The following is a 21,176-nucleotide window of genomic DNA, read 5'->3' as shown; positions in this document are numbered from 1 at the left end:
GTTTCCATTGTCTATACTCATGATAGACTAGTGTTTCCATTGTCTTTACTCATGATAGACTGGTGTTTCCATTCTTTACTCATGATAGACTAGTGTTTCCATTGTCTTTACTCATGATAGACTAGTGTTTCCGTTGTCTTTACTCATGATAGACTAGTGTTTCCATTGTCTTTACTCATGATAGACTAGTGTTTCCATTGTCTATACTCATGATAGACTAGTGTTTCCATTGTCTTTACTCATGATAGACTAGTGTTTCCATTGTCTATACTCATGATAGACTAGTGTTTCCATTGTCTTTACTCATGATAGACTAGTGTTTCCATTGTCTATACTCATGATAGACTAGTGTTTCCATTGTCTATACTCATGATATACTAGTGTTTCCATTCTTTACTCATGATAGACTAGTGTTTCCATTCTTTACTCATGATAGACTAGTGTTTCCATTGTCTATACTCATGATAGACTAGTGTTTCCATTGTCTATACTCATGATAGACTAGTGTTTCCATTCTTTACTCATGATAGACTAGTGTTTCCATTGTCTTTACTCATGATAGACTAGTGTTTCCATTGTCTATACTCATGATATACTAGTGTTTCCATTCTTTACTCATGATAGACTAGTGTTTCCATTGTCTTTACTCATGATAGACTAGTGTTTCCATTCTTTACTCATGATAGACTAGTGTTTCCATTGTTTGGGGTTAAGATCCATCTTCCATTCCACTCACTGATTTTCTAAGAAGTGCAGCATTTGCAAAGCATATAGTTGATTGCTTTTTTTCCTTCACAGCACCAAAGATAGAGAGTCAGGAGCAAGATGATGCAACGCAGAATGTGACGACGACATGTTCAATTAAGTCGAAACATAAACACGTTTAAGGCTACCTGATTTTCTCTAGAGTATCATTTTAATTGTGATGACATAGAACTACAGTAGACAGTCAAATCAAATCAAACTTTATTTGCCACATGCGTCAAAATACAACAAGTGTAGACTTTACCGTGAAATGCTTTACTTTACAAGCCCTTAACCAACAGTGCAGTTCAAGAAGAAGAAAATATTTACCAAGTAGACTAAAATAAAAAGTAACACAATAGGAATAACAATAACGCAGCTATATACAGGGGCACCGGTCCCGAGTCGGGGGTGGGGGGTGTCAATGTAAATTGTCCGGTGGCGATTTAAAAAAATTGTTCAGCAGTCTAATGGCTTGGGGGTAGAAGTTGTTGAGTAGACTTTTAGTCCTAGACTTGGTGCTCCGGTACTGCTTGCCGTGCAGTAGCAGAGAAAACAGTCCATAACTTGGGGGACTGGACTCTCTGACAATTGTATGGGCTTTCCTCTGACACCGCCTATTATATAGGTCTTGGATGGCAGGAAGCTTGGCCACAGTGATGTACTGGGCCGTTCGCACTACCCTCTGTAGCGCCTTACGGTCAGATGCCGAGCAGTTGCCATACCAGGCGGTGATGCAACCGGTCAGGATGCTCTCGATGGTGCAGCTGTAGAACCTTTTGAGGATCTGGGGGCCCATGCCAAATCTTTTCGGTCTCCTGAGGGGGAAAAGGTTTTGTCCTGCCCTCTTCACGACTGTCTTGGTGTGTTTGGACCATGAGAGTTCGTTGGTGATGTGAACACCAAGGAACTTGAAGCTCTCAACCCGCTCCACTACAGCCCCGTCGATGTTAATGGGGGCCTGTTCGGCCCGCCTTTTCCTGTAGTCCACGATCAGCTCCTTTGTCTTGCTCACATTGAGGGAGAGGTTGTTGTCCTGGCACAACACTGCCAGTTCTCTGACCTCCTCCCTATAGGCCGTCTCATCGTTGTCACTGTTGTGTCGTCAGAAAACTTAATGATGGTGTTGGAGTCGTGTTTGCCCACGCAGTCGTGGGTGAACAGGGAAAAGTCATTATAACTTTTAGGTTTGTGTGTATTTTTGTGTATCGTTAGATACTACTGCACTGTTGGAGCTAAGAACACAAGCATTTAGCTACACCCGCAATAACATCTGTTAAACATGTTTATGTGACCAATCAAATTAGATTTTTGATTTGATTGTCCTATTTGCAATGCATATCAGTGAGGGTAGACCTAAACCCAAAGCCTGTATAAAGAGGCATTACATAAACAATCTCTGGTATCCTTAGTGAGGGAAGTGCCTCCTCTCTGTAGTTGAGACTTTCCTCAGTACCTCTGAACTGAACTGGTAGGTCAGTTTCTTCTTGACTTTTTTGATTTCTCCCGTCTTGCCGTAGTTCCGCAGGGCCCTGGCCATCTTCTGGTAGGTCATCTTCTTCCTGTTTCCTTTTTGCATGCCCCATCGATTGGCCAGAGTCTCCTTGTGTTTAGAAGAGAACTGGAAGATACCTTTCTCTCTTTCCACCCACCACACGCTATCTTTCATGTCTCCTTTCTTCAGCAGATCCAGGAGGAACTGGTACAGCCGGATCTTCCTCTTGCTACCTGGATAGGGAGATATCGTTGGGATATTGGAGATAAGGAATTCATATGGGATTCCATTTTCTTATAATTTCTCCATTTTCAACTAAGGGTACCTGCACCCTGGAGTAGTGGGCGTGTGGAAAGGAGTGAGTGTGTCAAAAGCGCTCTGCTATAGGTTAGAGGTTTTGACTAGATGGTATACAGTTTATGTCAGAATTGGCTTTTCGTAGCTGGTTAGGAGAACTTCCGAAGCAGGTTAGGATAATTAACGTAGCAGGTCAGGATAATTAGGGTAAGGTTAGGAAAAGTTTTAGGGTTAGCTAAAAGGCAGATTGGTTAAGCAGAGCAGTAATATCTGACCAATTAGCTGCTTGCTTTTGAAACGCCCACTCCTTTCGACACACCCACTCGTTTCCACATGCCCATACTCCGGTTAAAATGTATTGTTGGTTATTTTTGGATTATAATTATTATAGTAAATCTTCTGCATTGACAGTGATCCCTGTACGGAATAGGACACTACCCAGACAACAACACTATTATGGCCCAAATCCAGCCCACATCTACCAGGTATTATGGCCCAGTTAGAATTATGGTCCAGAAGTGGGCCAGATTAGCCATATCAGTCAATCAGTCAGTCAATCAATCAGTCAGACAATTAGTCAGTCCATCAGTCAGTCAGCCAGATCAGTCAATCAGTCAGTCAGACAATGAGTCAGTCAATCAATCAGTCAGACAATTAGTCAGTCCATCAGTCAGTCAGCCAGATCAGTCAATCAGTCAGTCAGACAATGAGTCAGTCAATCAGTCAGACAATTAGTCAGTCAATCAGTCAGTCAGACAATTAGTCAGTCAGCCAGATCAGTCAGTCAGACAATTAGTCAGTCAATCAGTCAGTCAATCAGTCAGTCAGACAATTAGTCAGTCCATCAGTCAGTCAGCCAGATCAGTCAATCAATCAGTCAATCAGTCAGTCAATCAGTCAGACAGACAATTAGTCAGTCAGCCAGATCAGTCAATCAGTCAGTCAGACAATTAGTCAGTCAATCAGTCAGTCAGCCAGATCAGTCAATCAGTCAGTCAGACAATTAGTCAGTCAATCAGTCAGTCAATCAGTCAGACAATTAGTCAGTCAATCAGTCAGTCAGACAATTAGTTAGTCAGTCAGTCAGCCAATCAGTCAGTCAATCAGTCAGTCAGACAATTAGTCAGTCAATCCGTCAGTCAGTCAGTCAGACAATTAGTCAGTCAGTCAGACAATCAGTCAGTCAATCAGTCAGATCAGTCAGTCAACCAGACAGTCAGCCAGATCAGTCAGTCAATCAGTCAGTCACTCCGTCAATCAGTCAGACAGTCAATCAGTCAGTCAGTTAGTCAGGATTTACTGGAGTCTCCCCCAGAGGGGATATGGTCTCCGTAGTCCTCCTCTCCCTCAGACACCTCCAGGGTGGGGCTGTGGCCCCCAGGTCCCTCTTCCTCTGAGCAGTAGCGGCTAGGGGACACGGGAGCCTGCTGATGGTAATACACTGTACGGCTGCAATAAGGCATCTGTGGAGAAGAATGGACAGATCATTTGACGGATGGTTGTACTGTATGTTTTATTTAGCATCTATATGACATATAACACATTGGGGAGCCATTTTGAGCACAAGTTCTGGATGAAAGGTCGGAAACCCTCTTTATCTAGGCAGGCCCACTGAAATAGAAATATTTCAAATAAAATTGTATTTGTCACATGCGCCGAACACAACGGATGTAGACTTAACCGTGAAATGCTTGCTTACGTGCCCAACAATGCAGAGTTAAAAATAAAAAAACAAGACCTTGATTCTGTTAGGCTTAGTATTGTGTTTGCTTTTATTACTCTGTGATTTGGTGATCAACTACACACCTCCTGTATAAATAACCGTTGCTTTAGTAGACTGGCCTGAGAGACTGTTGGATTGTGTTACTTTGAAAATGACAAAATGGGCCGGCATCTCACTGAAAGAGGAAGTAGTGGAAGGTCAACTAAATATAATCTAAAAGCAATTGTCAAAAGCACAATGGACAGACAGTCGTAACTGAAAAATACCCTTAAAAGTCCAGGCCAAATGCTTTAGAGACTGATGTTTTTTACGTCATTCTGTGGGGATTCACTTCTTATCACAAATGCAAAGCCATTATCCTATAGCCCCCAAAGCCATTCTCCTATAGCCCCCAAAGCCATTCTCCTATAGCCCCCAAAACCATTCTCCTATAGCCCCCAAAGCCATTCTCCTATAGCCCCCAAAAGCCATTCTCCTATAGCCCCCAAAGCCATTCTCCTATAGCCTCCAAAGCCATTCTCCTATAGCCCCCAAAGCCATTCTCCTATAGCCTCCAAAGCCATTCTTCTATAGCCCCCAAAGCCATTCTTCTATAGCCCCCAAAGCCATTCTCCTATAGCCTCCAAAGCCATTCTCCTATAGCCCCCAAAGCCATTCTCCTATAGCCCCCAAAGCCATTCTCCTATAGCCTCCAAAGCCATTCTCCTATAGCCCCCAAAGCCATTCTCCTATAGCCTCCAAAGCCATTCTTCTATAGCCCCCAAAGCCATTCTCCTATAGCCCCCAAAGCATTCTTCTATAGCCTCCAAAGCCATTCTCCTATAGCCCCCAAAGCCATTCTCCTATAGCCCCCAAAGCCATTCTCCTATAGCCTCCAAAGCCATTCTTCTATAGCCCCCAAAGCCATTCTTCTATAGCCCCCAAACCATTCTCCTATAGCCCCCAAAGCCATTCTCCTATAGCCTCCAAAGCCATTCTTCTATAGCCCCCAAAGCCATTCTCCTATAGCCCCCAAACCATTCTCCTATAGCCTCCAAAGCCATTCTCCTATAGCCCCCAAAACATTCTTCTATAGCCTCCAAAGCCATTCTCCTATAGCCTCCAAAGCCATTCTCCTATAGCCTCCAAAGCCATTCTCCTATAGCCCCCAAAGCATTCTTCTATAGCCTCCAAAGCCATTCTCCTATAGCCCCCAAAGCATTCTTCTATAGCCCCCAAAGCCATTCTCCTATAGCCCCCAAAGCCATTCTCCTATAGCCTCCAAAGCCATTCTCCTATAGCCCCCAAAGCCATTCTCCTATAGCCCCCAAAGCCATTCTTCTATAGCCTCCAACGCCATTCTCCTATAGCCCCCAAAGCCATTATCCTATAGCCTCCAAAGCCATTCTTCTATAGCTCCCAAAGCCATTCTTCTATAGCCTCCAAAGCCATTCTCCAGGTTTTCCTCCCCCACTCATTGCAGTGCCTCAGATGATGTCTCAATAAGGAGGTTGAGTAACTGAGGTGTAGCCTAGACTATCCACAGCCCAGCGGTTGGTGAGTGTGCACTATTCTGCTGCTCTTTCCCCTGCTAGGCTAGTGGTCGTGGCTAAACGTACCCTCGCTCAGAAAAAAAGCGCATCTTTGAGCAACCCACTGTCAGCACAGACAACTGTGTAGACATAACATCACATAACATCCAGTCCCCTTTCTGTACTCCCTCTCAAATACAGAGAGTATTATCTCTAGATATTGTACATTGTTGATAGTAATCATGTATACCACTATACTGACCTCTCTAGATATTGTACATTGTTGATAGTAATCATGTATACTACTATACTAACCTCTCTAGATATTGTACATTGTGGATAGTAATCATGTATACCACTATACTAACTTCTCTAGATATTGTACATTGTTGATAGTAATCATGTATACCACTATACTAACCTCTCTAGATATTGTACATTGTTGATAGTAATCATGTATACCACTATACCATAAAAGGCCTTGGAATCTTTCATCATGGGCTGCATGTTAGGTCATCTGTCAGAGTTACTTTATGCCAATACATATTTTATATTTTTCACAACTTTGACACTGTTCTCCTCTGAAATGCTAATTTTATTATACATACAGCATAAGTTGCCAAGACAATCAGAGACAGAGTAGGACTAACCTGTGGGGAGATGGGTAAGGGTCCCATTCCTGGGTCTACTAGACTTGGACTAACCTGTGGGGTTAGGGGTCCCATTCCTGGGTCTACTAGAGTTGGACTAACCTGTGGGGTTAGGGGTCCCATTCCTGGGTCTACTAGAGTTGGACTAACCTGTGGGGTTTGGGGTCCCAGTCCTGGGTCTACTAGAGTTGAACTAACCTGTGGGGTTAGGGGTTCCAGTCCTGGGTCTACTAGAGTTTAACTAACCTGTGGGGTTAGGGGTTCCAGTCCTGGGTCTACTAGACTTGGACTAACCTGTGGGGTTAGGGGTCCCATTCCTGGGTCTACTAGAGTTGGACTAACCTGTGGGGTTTGGGGTCCCAGTCCTGGGTCTACTAGAGTTGGACTAACCTGTGGGGTTAGGCGTCCCAGTCCTGGGTCTACTAGAGTTTAACTAACCTGTGGGGTTAGGGGTTCCAGTCCTGGGTTTACTAGAGTTGAACTAACCTGTGGGGTTAGGGGTCCCAGTCCTGGGTCTACTAGAGTTGGACTAACCTGTGGGGAGATGGGTAAGGGTCCCATTCCTGGGTCTACTAGACTTGGACTAACCTGTGGGGTTAGGCTTCCCAGTCCTGGGTCTACTAGAGTTGAACTAACCTGTGGGGTTAGGGGTTCCAGTCCTGGGTTTACTAGAGTTGAACTAACCTGTGGGGTTAGGGGTCCCAGTCCTGGGTCTACTAGAGTTGGACTAACCTGTGGGGTTTGGGGTCCCAGTCCTGGGTCTACTAGAGTTGAACTAACCTGTGGGGTTAGGCGTCCCAGTCCTGGGTCTACTAGAGTTGGACTAACCTGTGGGGTTAGGGGTCCCAGTCCTGGGTCTACTAGACTTGGACTAACCTGTGGGGAGATGGGTAAGGGTCCCAGTCCTGGGTCTACTAGAGTTGGACTAACCTGTGGGGAGATGGGTAAGGGTCCCAGTCCTGGGTCTACTAGAGTTGGACTAACCTTTGGGGAGATGGGTAAGGGTCCCAGTCCTGGGTCTACTAGAGTTGAACTAACCTGTGAGGTTAGGGTTAGGGGTCCCAGTCCAGGGTCTACTAGTGGCAGATGGAGGGTGTCGGTATCGGGGTAGCGATAGGGGTGGAGGAGTTGTTGGGAATGGACACTCTGGAGCTCTGTCAGGTGACTCTCTTGTGAGGAAGTTTCCAACAAGTCACTCTGGTGCATGCCTCTGTCAGAGTGGTAGTCCCAACCGTTTTCTAAACCATAAGAGAGACATAACATATTATAAGCATTGATATGAGACATTATAAAGGCTCATACATGCTTACAACTAGTTAAAAAGCATTTTACTGTCAGGCTTTAAGTAACCTGTTACCGTCACTTCTTTTCAATGAGGACAATTGGAATTTCAATTGTTTACTTGCTAAACTGACTGAATTGAATTGATCGCAACCTTATCGGACAGCTATTCAGTATTTAACGAGTGAATCTTTATCACCATGTTCATAGTGTGTTTTTGCCACCCACCGTCGTGAAGTTCTCCAACATTGGTGAGATACGAGTATATCTCTACTGGTGATCTATAATTCTCGGGTTCATATGAGATTATTTCTTCGGATGCCTTTGGGAAAGAAAGATCTCATACATGTCAAAAATTAAGGTAGATTGCAAAAGATTGTGTTTCAAAGAATGGGTAATTCTATATACTGTAGGCTGAGTACATATCTTACTAGTGAGATATATACTGTATATATACACTACCGCCACTTAGAAATGTCCTTGTTTTTGAAAAAATTAATTAATTTTCTGTCCATTAAAATAACATCAAACGGATCAGAAATACAGTGTAGACATTGTTAATGTTGTAAATGACTATTGTAGCTGGAAACGGCTGATTTTTTAATGGAATATCTATATAGGCATACAGAGGCCCATTATCAGCAGCCATCACTCCTGTGTTCCAATGGTACGTTGTGTTAGCTAATCCAAGTTTATCATTTTAAAAGGCTAATTGATCATTAGAAAACCGTTTTGCAATTATGTTAGCACAGCTGAAAACTGTTGTACTGATTAAAGAAGCAATAAAACTGGACTAGTTGAGTATCTGGAGCATCGGCAGTTGTGGGTTCGATTACAGGAAACAAAGAACTTTCTTCTGAAACTCGTCAGTCTATTCTTGTTCTGAGAAATGAAGGCTATTCCATGCGAGAAATTGCCAAGAAACTGAAGATCTCGTACAATACTGTGCACTACTCCCTTCACAGAACAGCGCAAACTGCCTCAAACCAGAATAGAAAGAGGAGTGGGAGGCCCCTGTGCACAACTGAGCAAGAGGACAAGTGCATTGGAGTGTCTAATTTGAGAAACAGACACCTCACAAGTCCTCAACTGGCAGCTTCATTAAATAGTACCCGCAAAACACCAGTCTCAACGTCAACCGTGAAGAGGCAACTCCGGGATGCTGTCCTTCTAGGCAGAGTTCCTCTGTCCAGTCTCAACGTCAACAGTGAAGAGGCGACTCCGGGATGCTGGCCTTCTAGGCAGAGTTCCTCTGTCCAGTCTCAACGTCAACAGTGAAGAGGCGACTCCGGGATGCTGGCCTTCTAGGCAGAGTTCCTCTGTCCAGTCTCAACGTCAACAGTGAAGAGGCAACTCCGGGATGCTGTCCTTCTAGGCAGAGTTCCTCTGTCCAGTGTCAACGTCAACAGTGAAGAGGCGACTCCGGGATGCTGGCCTTCTAGGCAGAGTTCCTCTGTCCAGTCTCAACGTCAACAGTGAAGAGGTGACTCCGGGATGCTGGTCTTCTAGGCAGAGTTCCTCTGTCCAGTGTCAACGTCAACAGTGAAGAGGTGACTCCTGGATGCTGTCCTTCTAGGCAGAGTTCCTCTGTCCAGTCTCAACGTCAACAGTGAAGAGGTGACTCCGGGATGCTGTCCTTCAAGGCAGAGTTCCTCTGTCCAGTCTCAACGTCAACAGTGAAGAGGTGACTCCGGGATGCTGGCCTTCTAGGCAGAGTTCCTCTGTCCAGTGTCAACGTCAACAGTGAAGAGGTGACTCCGGGATGCTGTCCTTCAAGGCAGAGTTCCTCTGTCCAGTCTCAACGTCAACAGTGAAGAGGCGACTCCGGGATGCTGTCCTTCTAGGCAGAGTTCCTCTGTCCAGTCTCAACGTCAACAGTGGAGAGGCGACTCCGGGATGCTGGCCTTCAAGGCAGAGTTCCTCTGTCCAGTGTCAACGTCAACAGTGAAGAGGTGACTCCGGGATGCTGGCCTTCAAGGCAGAGTTCCTCTGTCCAGTGTCAACGTCAACAGTGAAGAGGTGACTCTGGGATGCTGTCCTTCAAGGCAGAGTTCCTCTGTCCAGTCTCAACATCAACAGTGAAGAGGTGACTCCGGGATGCTGGCCTTCTAGGCAGAGTTCCTCTGTCCAGTGTCTGTTCTTTTGCCATCTTAATCTTTTCTTCTTATTGGCCAGTTCGAAATATGGCTTTTTCTTTGCTACTCTGACTAGAAGGCCAGCATCCCAGAGTCACCTCTTCACTGTTGATGTTGAGACTGGGCAGAGGAACTCTGCCTTGAAGGCCAACATCCCGGAGTCGCCTCTTCACTGTTGACGTTGAGACTGGTGTTTTGCGGGTCTGTTTCTCAAGTTGTGCTAACATAATTGCAAAAGGGTTTTCTAATGATAAATTTGCCTTTTAAAACGATAAACTTAGATTAGCTAACACAGTGTGCCATTGGAACACAGGAGCGATGGTTGCTGATAATCGGCCTCTGTACTCCTATGTAGATATTCCATTTAAAAAATCAGCCGTTTCCAGCTACAATAGTCATTTACAACATTAACAATGTCTACACTGTATTACTGATAAATTTGATGTTATTTTAATGGACAGAAAATTATTACATTTTTTCAAAAACAAGAAAATTTCTAAGTGGCGGTAGTGTATATATACAGTATATATCTCACTAGTAAGACATGTACTCCGCCTACAGTATATAGAATTACCCATTCTTTGAAACACAATCTTTTGCAATCTGTGTTTCTGATCAATTTGATGTTATTTTTAGTGGACGGAAAATGTGCTCTTCTTTCAAAGACTAGGACATTTCTAAGTGATCCCAAACTTTTGAACGGTAGTGTGTGTATATAATATATATATATATATATATAATTTATTTATTTAAACTTTATTTAACTAGGCAAGTCAGTTAAGAATAAATTCATATTTACAATGACGGCCAAACAGGGGCGACGCTGGGCCAATTGTACAATGTAATACACATCTCATTGGATATAAATACAAAGTTTATTATATATTTAACAAAAATCATAAAGAACAGCTTGTAAATTGACAATTTACCCACATTTTGGCATATTTCACATGTACTTTTAACACATTTCTCAGCCACATTTGCAACAAACAAAATGCACACAAAATACTTACAGATGATATGATGTAGCTTTCCATCATATGCATGGAGATGACTTTAGAAGAGCCTTGTGAGTTTAGCGCTTTTAAAAAACACACAGTTACGATTACATGAACTAACTGAGAAATATCCTTTAGATTTAATTCCCTTGAATTTCTGATTGAAATTCTGATTGAAATCCTTTTTTTAAAAGTTTGTATACAAATGTTGACAGTTGACCACTGTCAGATCAAACAGAGCTGAAAAACAATGCTGAGAGCATTAAAACCGACACCATTACTCTACTTCCACTTCTATCACCTTTATCCAATTCCTGATAGTTGCTGATTTGTCAGAGGGTTGAACCAATCATATTCACATTCATGGGTTTGGTCTCACTGCTTTTCTGACAAGATTTTAAACAATGACTCAACCTATCTTTCAGGATTTTAACTATTATATCTGGTAAATGCACTAAAATAACTGAACATAAAAAAACATGTTTTTTACTCGTGGGAGAGTTATAGCTAGCTACTGTATATAACAGTGATATTGTTTATAATGGTATTGTCAGTAAATACGTCAAAACATTGACTTAGATAAGAGGTTATTGTTGAAGAGTTTTGAGAGAAGTCTGAACCAAAAGTGAAGTTGGGAAAAGCGCTTGTTCCCTTTTTTTAAATTAAAGGTCCTGTCCTATATAATACATTGGAGGAAGTGACACAGTGACACATAGAGCTACAGATAAATAGATTGAATGAACACAGTGAATAAATAAATATAAATAGTCATTTACAACATTAACAATATCTACACTGTATTTCTAAACAATATTATGTTATTTTAATGGACAGAAAATGTGCTTTTCTTTCAAAAACAAGGAGATTTTCTAAGTGACCCTAAACTTTTGAATGGTAGCGTACATACACACACACACATAAATACATACACACACATTTACACACAAACACACATTTACACACACACACACACACACACACACACACACACACACACACACACACACACACACACACACACACACACACACACACACACACACACACACTCCTAAATGAGGAACTGTGATTGAACTAACAGATTCAATTCCTTATTAGATACATGAGTCATGACAATGAGAAAAACAACTGCAAGCCACCACAACCCAAAGATGCCTGGGAACCAAGGTGCATGGATTGAATTGTATAGTTACGTACGTGATGGTACAGAAAGACATCATTATTCTCATGATTGGTGGAAACACAGTTTTTGTTTTGGACAGTTGCATCATATTGCTGGCCTCAGACCTGTTGTTACATTGGTTGTTTTTGGAACCCAGATTATTTGTATTTATTTTTTTAAACTATATTTTTTTGTCTAAATCTGCTTTATTAAACAAGAGGCTAGTATCATCAGTAACTGAACCTCCTATTAATGCCAATGTGTGAAGATTCTTGTGTTTTTTTTTCTTCCCGACATGTTAGAGTGTATATTCTTGTCCCTGCAGGAAGGTTGTTAGATCTGCAGAAAACACCCGTCTCTCTCTTACACAACTCTCAAAGCATCTCCACAGCAACTGTCTCTCAGTACTCAATGGCACCCTATTCCCTATACAGTGCACTACTTTAGACCAGAGCCCTATGGAACCCTATTCCCTATGTAGTGCACTACTTTAGACCAGAGCCCTATGGAACCCTATTCCCTATGTAGTGCACTACTTTAGATCAGAGCCCTATAGAACCCTATTCCCTATGTAGTGCACTACTTTAGACCAGAACCCATAGGCACTCTTAGAGGGCTACGTTTGACCAGGGCCCTGTCTCAGTCCCCAATGGCAACCGTTTCCCTGTACAGATGTAGGATCTTAATTTGGTCACGTTGCAGGAGAACCTTCCTGCAATGCAGGACATTTTAAAACTTGTCGTGTATTTGAGGTTTAAAAAAGCTTCTGAAATGTGGGAATTTCCACTTTAAAATTTCAGACTTTAATTTTCCTTACAAAAAAGTGTATCAACCCCTACAAATATGTCCAATAATTATAATTCACATTTCCTGTTGCTGCAGGATTATTATCCTTTTGTAGCAAACTGGCTCAAATTAAGATCCTACGTCTGTATAATGCACTACTTTTGACCACGAGCAATTGGTCAAAAGTAGTACATTATATAGAGAATAGGGTGCCATTTTGGATGAATAATTTGTCTCAGCTAAACTAATCTTAAATTATGGAAAAACACCTGATGAGGTCAGTTAGAGAAAACCCCTATATGTCTCTCTCTTTCTCTCATGACTCAAAGACACAAGGGTTGCAGCAGCCATTCCAACCAGACTCACCAACCACCAAACAAACTCAACACAGCTCATCTCCAGCCGGCCCCACAGAAACAAACATGGCTACCTGAAGGGTGGAGAGAAACAAACATGGCTACCTGAAGGGTGGAGAGAAACAAACATGGCTACCTGAAGGGTGGAGAGAAACAAACATGGCTACCTGAAGGGTGGAGAGAAACAAACATGGCTACCTGAAGGGTGGAGAGAGACAAACATGGCTACCTGAAGGGTAGAGAGAAACAAACATGGCTACCTGAAGGGTGGAGAGAGACAAACATGGCTACCTGAAGGGTAGAGAGAAACAAACATGGCTGCCTGAAGGGTACAGAGAAACAAACATGGCTGCCTGAAGGTTGGAGAGAAACAAACATAGCTACGTGAAGGGTGGAGAGAAACAAACATGGCTACCTGAAGGGTGGAGAGAAACAAACATGGCTACCTGAAGGGTAGAGAGAAACAAACATAGCTATCTGAAGGGTGGCAATGTGCTGAGTTGTTTGGGTATCAGTCCTAACACTATTCTGTTAAATGTACTGTAAACTCTATCTCGTACTTTATTTATTTGACTATATGAACAGTGAACATACAATTATATTGTGTTGGCCCATGCATTATCAAATGTTTGCTCTGTCTCCATCTGCTGGCATCGACTAGTGGACTCGCTAATAAATCCCTCGAGCAATATTGGACAGACCCACAGCAAGAGAGAAATGAACCAAAATACAGGCCCGTCCTGATATAAATCACCGAATGCTTTAAAAAAAATAATAATAATTTAATACAACGTAATGTTGGTATTTGGTCGTGCTGGGACAATTAACGATAGTATTTGTGATCCGTTGTCAATAATGGCCTAGGATTATATCGTTATATGGTCATCACAGTATTATAATCTTGATGCTGCGGCAGAGAGCGACGACATCCCCCCTCACGAACCATTGATTGCTGTCCAGTGGAAGGAATTATCCAGGCGGCTGGAACCCTCCGGGCGTAGAACAGGAGGCATCTCTTCTAAACCGCGCGCCGTGGAACATCATGTCTGCTATGAGGACATTGACGGTGGCGGGACTGTTTTTGTCTTTTTGCGCTCTGGGGCTCATAGCAGTCGCAATATGTACTGACAATTGGTACGAGACGGATGCGAGGAGGCACAAGGAACGTTGTAAGAATTATTCCAACAAAAGAAACGACCCTGGATTCATCTATATCTCCAACCAGAATCTCCCACTACGTATGTTACCGAAGGAGAATAACGTGGAGAGGAAGGGGTCGAGTGGGGGAGTTCTCCTGCGGGCTAAGCGGCACTTTTTGCCCCCTGCCCCGGCCATGGAGTCTCTCTGCAGTCGGCAGTACAACTCCACCATCTCCGGGCTGTGGAGGAAATGCCATCGAGAGGGATTCGACCTGGAGACAGAGGATCTTATCTTTAAAGGTGTCATCATTTGATCACGTCACACACAATATATTGTTTATATATAATGTCAGTGGCATTGTAGTCTGTTTACAAGGCGTATTCATGCTCATTGATGTGGTGAATAGAGCGAATCACCATCGGAATTTGAGCTCTGCATGAGGTGCTATCCGAGGTGCTGAGTGCTGATCTAGCGGTTAGCGGTCCGCCCACATTCAAGGCCTACGCAGCAACAACAACAGCACGGCATTTCATAAAACAGTGACTTTAATTTATTTTTAACAAGGCAAGTCAGTTAAGTATATTATTATTTACAATGACGGCCTACCGGGGAACAGTGTTGTAACTGCCTTGTTCAGAACGACAGATTTTTACCTTGTCAGCTCGGGGATTCGAACCAGCAACCAACCTCTCGGTTACATGGACCAACGTTCTAACCACTAGGCTACCTGCCGCCCCCAAACACACCAATGTGACACAAATGTTGACGTTTGATTTATTTGTGTCATCTCAACATTGTGTCAGTGTGTTCATGGGGTCATGTTGTACTAGAATAGGCCCCACTTGTCTGTTTGGTATTTATGGATTAAAACCTATAGGCTACAGAGCTGAAACTAAGACCATAGGCCAATGTAAAAACACTGCATACTAACACTGACACTGTATGTGAGTATATGTGGTGAAGCTATGGTTCATGCTGCTAGTCCTTAAAAAATAAAAAATAAATCTAGGTAGGCTACATATGCAAAAAGATGTGTCATTTCAATATGGCCTCTCCATTTTTTTTATTTAACCTTTATTTAAACAGGGAGTCACATTGAGATTTTCAAAAAAAAAAAAATATTTTCCAAGAGAGCCCCTGTACACATTGAAACTAACTACGTGTTGTTGTTTTTGTTCCTTCTCTGCAGGTTTGGTTCAACGCTGCACACCGATAAAATACTACTACTCTTCTTTAGCCCTCCCCAGACACCTGAGCGTCAATATAACCAAGACTATTGGTCAGGATGAGTGGCACGCACTCCGTAAGTTACCATCGTAAACCCCTCTTTCAATCTAGGTCTGGGGGAATTAGAAAGAGCCTACAAAATGGCGCCTGGTCGGTTGGAAACACAGTGGGGTTAAAGGGTGTCTGGGAAACCCCCAGAACACACCTGGGTCACACTTTATTTACAGAGTTTGTTGATAGCCCGGATAGCCATACTATCTGTTTATAAGCAACTGCTAACTAAGGTTAGGGTTGGGTTAAGAATATGGGTAAGGGTTCGGGTTAGTAGATAGCCATACTATCTGTTTATAAGCAACTGCTTACTAAGGTTAGGGTTGGGTTTAGAATATGGGTAAGGGTTAGGGTTAGAAGATAGTTATTTGAAATTTTACTGCTGTTCTGTAGAGCATCTACAGATGGACTAAATCAAATCAAATCAAATCAAATTTATTTATATAGCCCTTCGTACATCAGCTGATATCTCAAAGTGTTGTACAGAAACCCAGCCTAAAACCCCAAACAGCAAGCAATGCAGGTGTAGAAGCACGGACTATCCAAATAATGTTATCCAAATCAGCCCTTCCCCCATCCATTAGAATTGAAATATCAATGTGGGCCCTCCCACAATTGTCAAAGATTATTGACATAAATTACTCCCAAGAGACATTGCGTACCCTCAACAGTCAATGTGTAATTCCAACCCTTCAGTCTTAACTAAATTGCCACCACCACAGCAAAATAAATGATTTTAATACTATGTCGACGTCTTGATTTCTTCATCCCAAATTCCTCTCTCCCCTCGCGTAGACCTGCAGAGAATGACAGCCAGCTTCATCGGCATGGCGGTGTCCATCATCCTGTTCGGCTGGGTGATCGGAGCTCTGGGCTGCTGTCAGCAGCATGACCTGATGCAGTACGTAGCTGGACTCCTGTTTCTCATGGGAGGTAGGTTCTGAGAGAACACACGCACACTATGGACTGCTCTTCCTCATAGGAGGTGAATGACAAATTATGTTTTCAGAATACATAGCAATACCATAAAGTACCACTGGGGGGGGTACAGTGTTTGTTATGGAGAGTGAGGCATCGTCCTACTGGGCAGACATATTCTGAATCTACCTCTGTTCTAGCCCCTATACTCACATCAGATAGGTGCAGTGAAATGTGTTGTTTTACAGCACGGCACCCCTGGAGCAAATTAGGGTTAAGTGCCTTGCTCAAGGGCACATCGACAGACTTTTCACGTTGTCTGCTCAGGTATTTGAACTAGCAACATTTTGGTTACTTGCCCAGCACTCTAAATGCTAGGATAGGCTAGGCTACCTGCCCTGCCCTCTAATTGGCTTGGTGGGAATGTCACCATAGTGCTTCCACCTATCAAATCCTCTCAGATCTGCAAGAGTGGTTAGGGAGTAGGGACTAGGGTTCGATTTGGAATTCAGAAGTCACTCTAATATCAAATCAAATTTATTTCTATAGCCTTTCTTACATCAGCTGATATCTCAAAGTGCTGTACAGAAACCCCAAACAGCAAGCAATGCAGGTGTAGAAGCACGATGGCTAGGAAAAACTCCCTAGAAAGGCCAAAACCTAGGAAGAAACCTAGAGAGGAACCAGGCTATGAGGGGTGGCCATTCCTCTTCTGGCTGTGCCGGGTGGAGATTATAACAGAACATGGCCAAGATGTTCAAATGTTCATAAATGACCAGCATGATCAAATAATAATAATCACAGTAGTTGTCGAGGGTGCAGCAAGTCAGCACCCCAGGAGTAAATGTCAGTTGGCTTTTCATAGCCGATCATTAAGAATATCTCTACCGCTCCTGCCGTATCTAGAGAGTTGAAAACAGCAGGTCTGGGACAGGTAGCACGTCCAGTGAACAGGTCAGGATTCAATAGCCGCAGGCAGAACAGTTGAAACTGGAGCAGCAGCACGGCCAGGTGGACTGGGGACAGCAAGGAGTCATCATGTCAGGTAGTCCTGAGGCATGGTCCCAGGGCTCAGGTCCCCCGAGAGAGAGAAAGAAAGAGAGAATTAGAGAGAGCATACTTAAATTCACACAGGACACCGGATAGGACAGGAGAAGTACTCCAGATATAACAACTTGACCCTAGCCCCCCGACACATAAACTACTGCAGCATAAATACTGGAGGCTGAGACAGGAGGGGTCAGGAGACACTGTGGCCCCATCTGATGATACCCCCAGACAGGGCCAAACAGGAAGGATATAACCCCACCCACTTTGCCAAAGCACAGCCCCCACACCACTAGAGGGATATCTTCAACCACCAACTTACCATCCTGAGACAAGGCCGAGTATAGCCCACAAAGATCTCCGCCACGGCACAACCCAAGGGGGGGCGCCAACCCAGACAGGAAGATCACGTCAGTGACTTAACCCTCTCAAGTGACTTAACCCTCTCAAGTGACGCACCCCTCCTAGGGACGGTATGAAAGAGCCCTAGTAAGTCAGTGACTCAGCCCCTGTAATAGGGTTCGAGGCAGAGAATCCCAGTGGAGAGAGGGGAACCGGCCAGGCAGAGACAGCAAGGGCGGTTCGTTGCTCCAGAGCCTTTCTGTTCACCTTCACACTCCTGGGCCAGACTACACTCAATCATATAACCCACTGAAGAGATGAGTCTTCAGTAAAGACTTAAAGGTTGAGACCGAGTTTACGTCTCTCACATGGGTAGGCAGACCATTCCATAAAAATGGAGCTCTATAGGAGAAAGCCCTGCCTCCAGCTGTTTGCTTAGAAATTCTAGGGACAGTTAGGAGGCCTGCGTCTTGTGACCGTAGCATAAGTGTAGGTATGTACGGCAGGACCAAATCGGAAAGATAGGTAGGAACAAGCCCATGTAATGCTTTGTAGGTTAGCAGTAAAAACCTTGAAACGGTCTTGTAATACCATCAATAAATGCATGAAACAGTCTTGTATATACTCTCTCCCTCCCTCTCTGTCTCTCTCTCTCCCTCTCTCTGTCTCTCTTCCTCTCTCTCACTCTCTCTCTGTCTCTCTCTCACCCTCTCTCTGTCTCTCTCTCCCTCTCTCTGTCTCTCTTCCTCTCTCTCACCCTCTCTCCCTCTCTCTCTCTCTCACCCTCTCTCTGTCTCTCTCTCCCTCTCTCTGTCTCTCTTCCTCTCTCTCACCCTCTCTCTGTCTCTCTTCCTCTCTCTCACCCTCTCTCTGTCTCTCTCTCTCACCCTCTCTCTGTCTCTCTCTCCCTCTCTCTGTCTCTCTTCCTCTCTCTCACCCTCTCTCCCTCTCTCTCTCTCCCTCTCCCTGTCTCTCTTCCTCTCTCACCCTCTCTCTGTCTCTCTCTCTCTCTCACCCTCTCTCTGTCTCTCTCACCCTCTCTCCCTCTCTCTGTCTCTCTTCCTCTCTCTCACCCTCTCTCTGTCTCTCCTCATCTCTCTCACCCCTCTCTGTCTCTCCTCCTCTCTCTCACCCTCTCTCTGTCTCTCCTCCGCTCTCTGTCTCTCTCACCCTCTCTCTGACCCTCTCTCTCTCACTCTCTCTGTCTCTCTCCCTCTCTGTCTCTCTCACCCTCTCTCTGTCTCTCCTCCTCTCTCTCACCCTCTCTCTGTCTCTCTTCCTCTCGCTGTCTCTCTCACCCTCTCTCTGACCCTCTCTCTCTCACTCTCTCTGTCTCTCTCTCTCTCTCCCTCTCTCTTTCTCTCTCACCCTCTCTGTCTCTCTCACCCTCTCTGTCTCTCTCACCCTCTCTCTGTCTCTCTCTCTGTCTCTGTCTCTGTCTCTCTCACCCTCTTCTCTCTCTGTCCCATCAGGAACGTGCTGTATCATCTCTCTGTGTACATGTGTATCAGGGATCAACTTCCAACTGTCCCGTTATCCTCGCTACATGTATGGGATACCAGAGGACATCAGTCACGGATACGGTTGGTCCATGTTCTGCGCATGGGGGGGCCTAGGTCTCACCCTATTGGCCGGCTTCCTGTGCACCCTGGCTCCTTCCCTATACCCCCCTGTCCCTCACACCATGGTAGAGAGGCCGCAACGCAAGCCCCGACACGAGAACGGCTGTGTGTGACCCCATAGAAATCAACTACTATTTGAGTTGAATACAGGAGTTTGTGACATTCAGTGTCTGCCAGAATCTCCAGTGACAGGACTCTCATCCCTCCTAAGTCTTGTTTCTTCTATGAAAAAGAGATGTTTTTTTGTTCTGACTGGACAGGAGACGTTCCCCAGGGACTAAGAACTAAGATCTGTCAGTGCTGTGTGTCTGACTGCACAAAGAAAGAAACAGACAGAAAGACATTGGCTCTGGTTCTCCAGCTGGAGGGGGTCGGATGGTGACTGTTTACTGTGGAGGAATTCAGTTCTTCTTGTCTTCGGTCCTCCTCTTCCTCCTTCTTCCTCCAAAATGTCAACAGTTACAGAATGATCTTTTTTTGTCCCAATAATGAATTGTTCGGTGTTATTGCTTGCTATTAAAAGAGGAGAGAAGTTACTCTCCTAAAATATCTTCTTGTACCTTTGACCTTTTGATGCTGGTTCTAAAAAAAAAATAAAAGAACACAGAAGAACAATAATAGCCAAACTTTAAGGGATGAATTCTAACTTCTACTTAAGTCTATCTTTCACTGACTCTCCCATTGACGTCAATGCATGGCCAAGTGAAAGTTCGACACGAGTCCCAAAGTTAGGATATACCCCAAGCTAAGTTGTAATACATTAAAATAACAAGGATGTGTATTCTCACATTTTCAAAGGGCAATCGTGTAGTAGTTTTACTGTTTGTACCCATTGAAAACAAAATAATATGTAAATGTCGATTTAGAAAATGTATGTATGTATGCAGGTTTGCTTTTGTGTGTATTAAAAAAACAACATGAGCATTAAGATACAAGATTGTATTTGATGGGAAATGTTTTGATGTTCTTGAAGTTTACTGATCATGATAGTACCATCAAGATATTTTTGAAAAATAAAATGATGATACAAACCGTTGCTCTTGTGGTTGTGGAATGTAACGATTATACAATACAAGATAGCCGGTCCATTCAGACTCTGACCCTCTGTGAGAGGAGACAGTGATACTGGCCGTGGCAGATCTATGCATCGTATACATCTGGGCTCCCGAGTGGTTCAGCGGTCTAAAACACTGCATCTCAGTGCTAGAGGCGTCACTACAGACCCTGGTTCAGCGGTCTAAAACACTGCATCTCAGTGCTAGAGGCGTCACTACAGACCCTGGTTCAGCGGTCTAAAACACTGCATCTCAGTGCTAGAGGCGTCACTACAGACACCCTGGTTCAGCGGTCTATAACACTGCATCTCAGTGCTAGAGGCGTCACTACAGACCCTGGTTCAGCGGTCTAAAACACTGCATCTCAGTGCTAGAGGCGTCACTACAGACTCCCTGGTTTGAATCCAGGCTGTATCACAACCAGCTGTGATTTGGAGTTCCATAGGGCGGAGCACAATTGGCCCATCGTCGTTAGGGTTGGCCGGTGTTGTCACACCCTAATCTGTTTCACCTGTCTTTGTGATTGTCTCCAACCCCCTCCAGGTGTCACCCATCTTCCCCATTATCCCCTGTGTATTTATACCTGTGTTGTCTGTTGCCAGTTCGTTATGTTTGTCAGACCTACCAGTGGGTTTT

General features: G+C 44.0%; 2 protein-coding genes across 2 annotated transcripts; one reads left to right on the top strand and one right to left on the bottom strand.

The window, feature by feature from the left end:
• Positions 1–1,804: 1,804 nt before the first annotated feature.
• Positions 1,805–11,404, bottom strand: LOC110521197 (transcription factor PU.1). The gene is made up of 5 exons (XM_036968700.1): positions 10,850–11,404; positions 7,930–8,023; positions 7,459–7,658; positions 3,837–3,999; positions 1,805–2,472 (listed from the first exon to the last, which is right to left on the bottom strand). Exons 1-5 carry the CDS (start codon positions 10,880–10,882, stop codon positions 2,153–2,155), a joined length of 810 nt encoding a protein of 269 aa, XP_036824595.1. The 5' UTR covers positions 10,883–11,404; the 3' UTR covers positions 1,805–2,152.
• Positions 11,405–13,821: 2,417 nt separating this feature from the next.
• Positions 13,822–20,521, top strand: LOC110521191 (transmembrane protein 178B). Its single transcript, XM_021598631.2, has 4 exons — positions 13,822–14,577; positions 15,468–15,581; positions 16,352–16,489; positions 19,336–20,521. The coding sequence occupies exons 1-4, from the start codon at positions 14,181–14,183 to the stop codon at positions 19,596–19,598; spliced, it is 912 nt and encodes a 303-aa protein (XP_021454306.1). The 5' UTR covers positions 13,822–14,180; the 3' UTR covers positions 19,599–20,521.
• The last annotated feature ends 655 nt before the right edge of the window (positions 20,522–21,176 follow it).

This window comes from Oncorhynchus mykiss, chromosome 30 (genome assembly GCF_013265735.2).
Source record: "Oncorhynchus mykiss isolate Arlee chromosome 30, USDA_OmykA_1.1, whole genome shotgun sequence".
NCBI classification, from domain to species: domain Eukaryota; kingdom Metazoa; phylum Chordata; class Actinopteri; order Salmoniformes; family Salmonidae; genus Oncorhynchus; species Oncorhynchus mykiss.
This window is presented reverse-complemented; position numbering and strand designations above follow the sequence as displayed.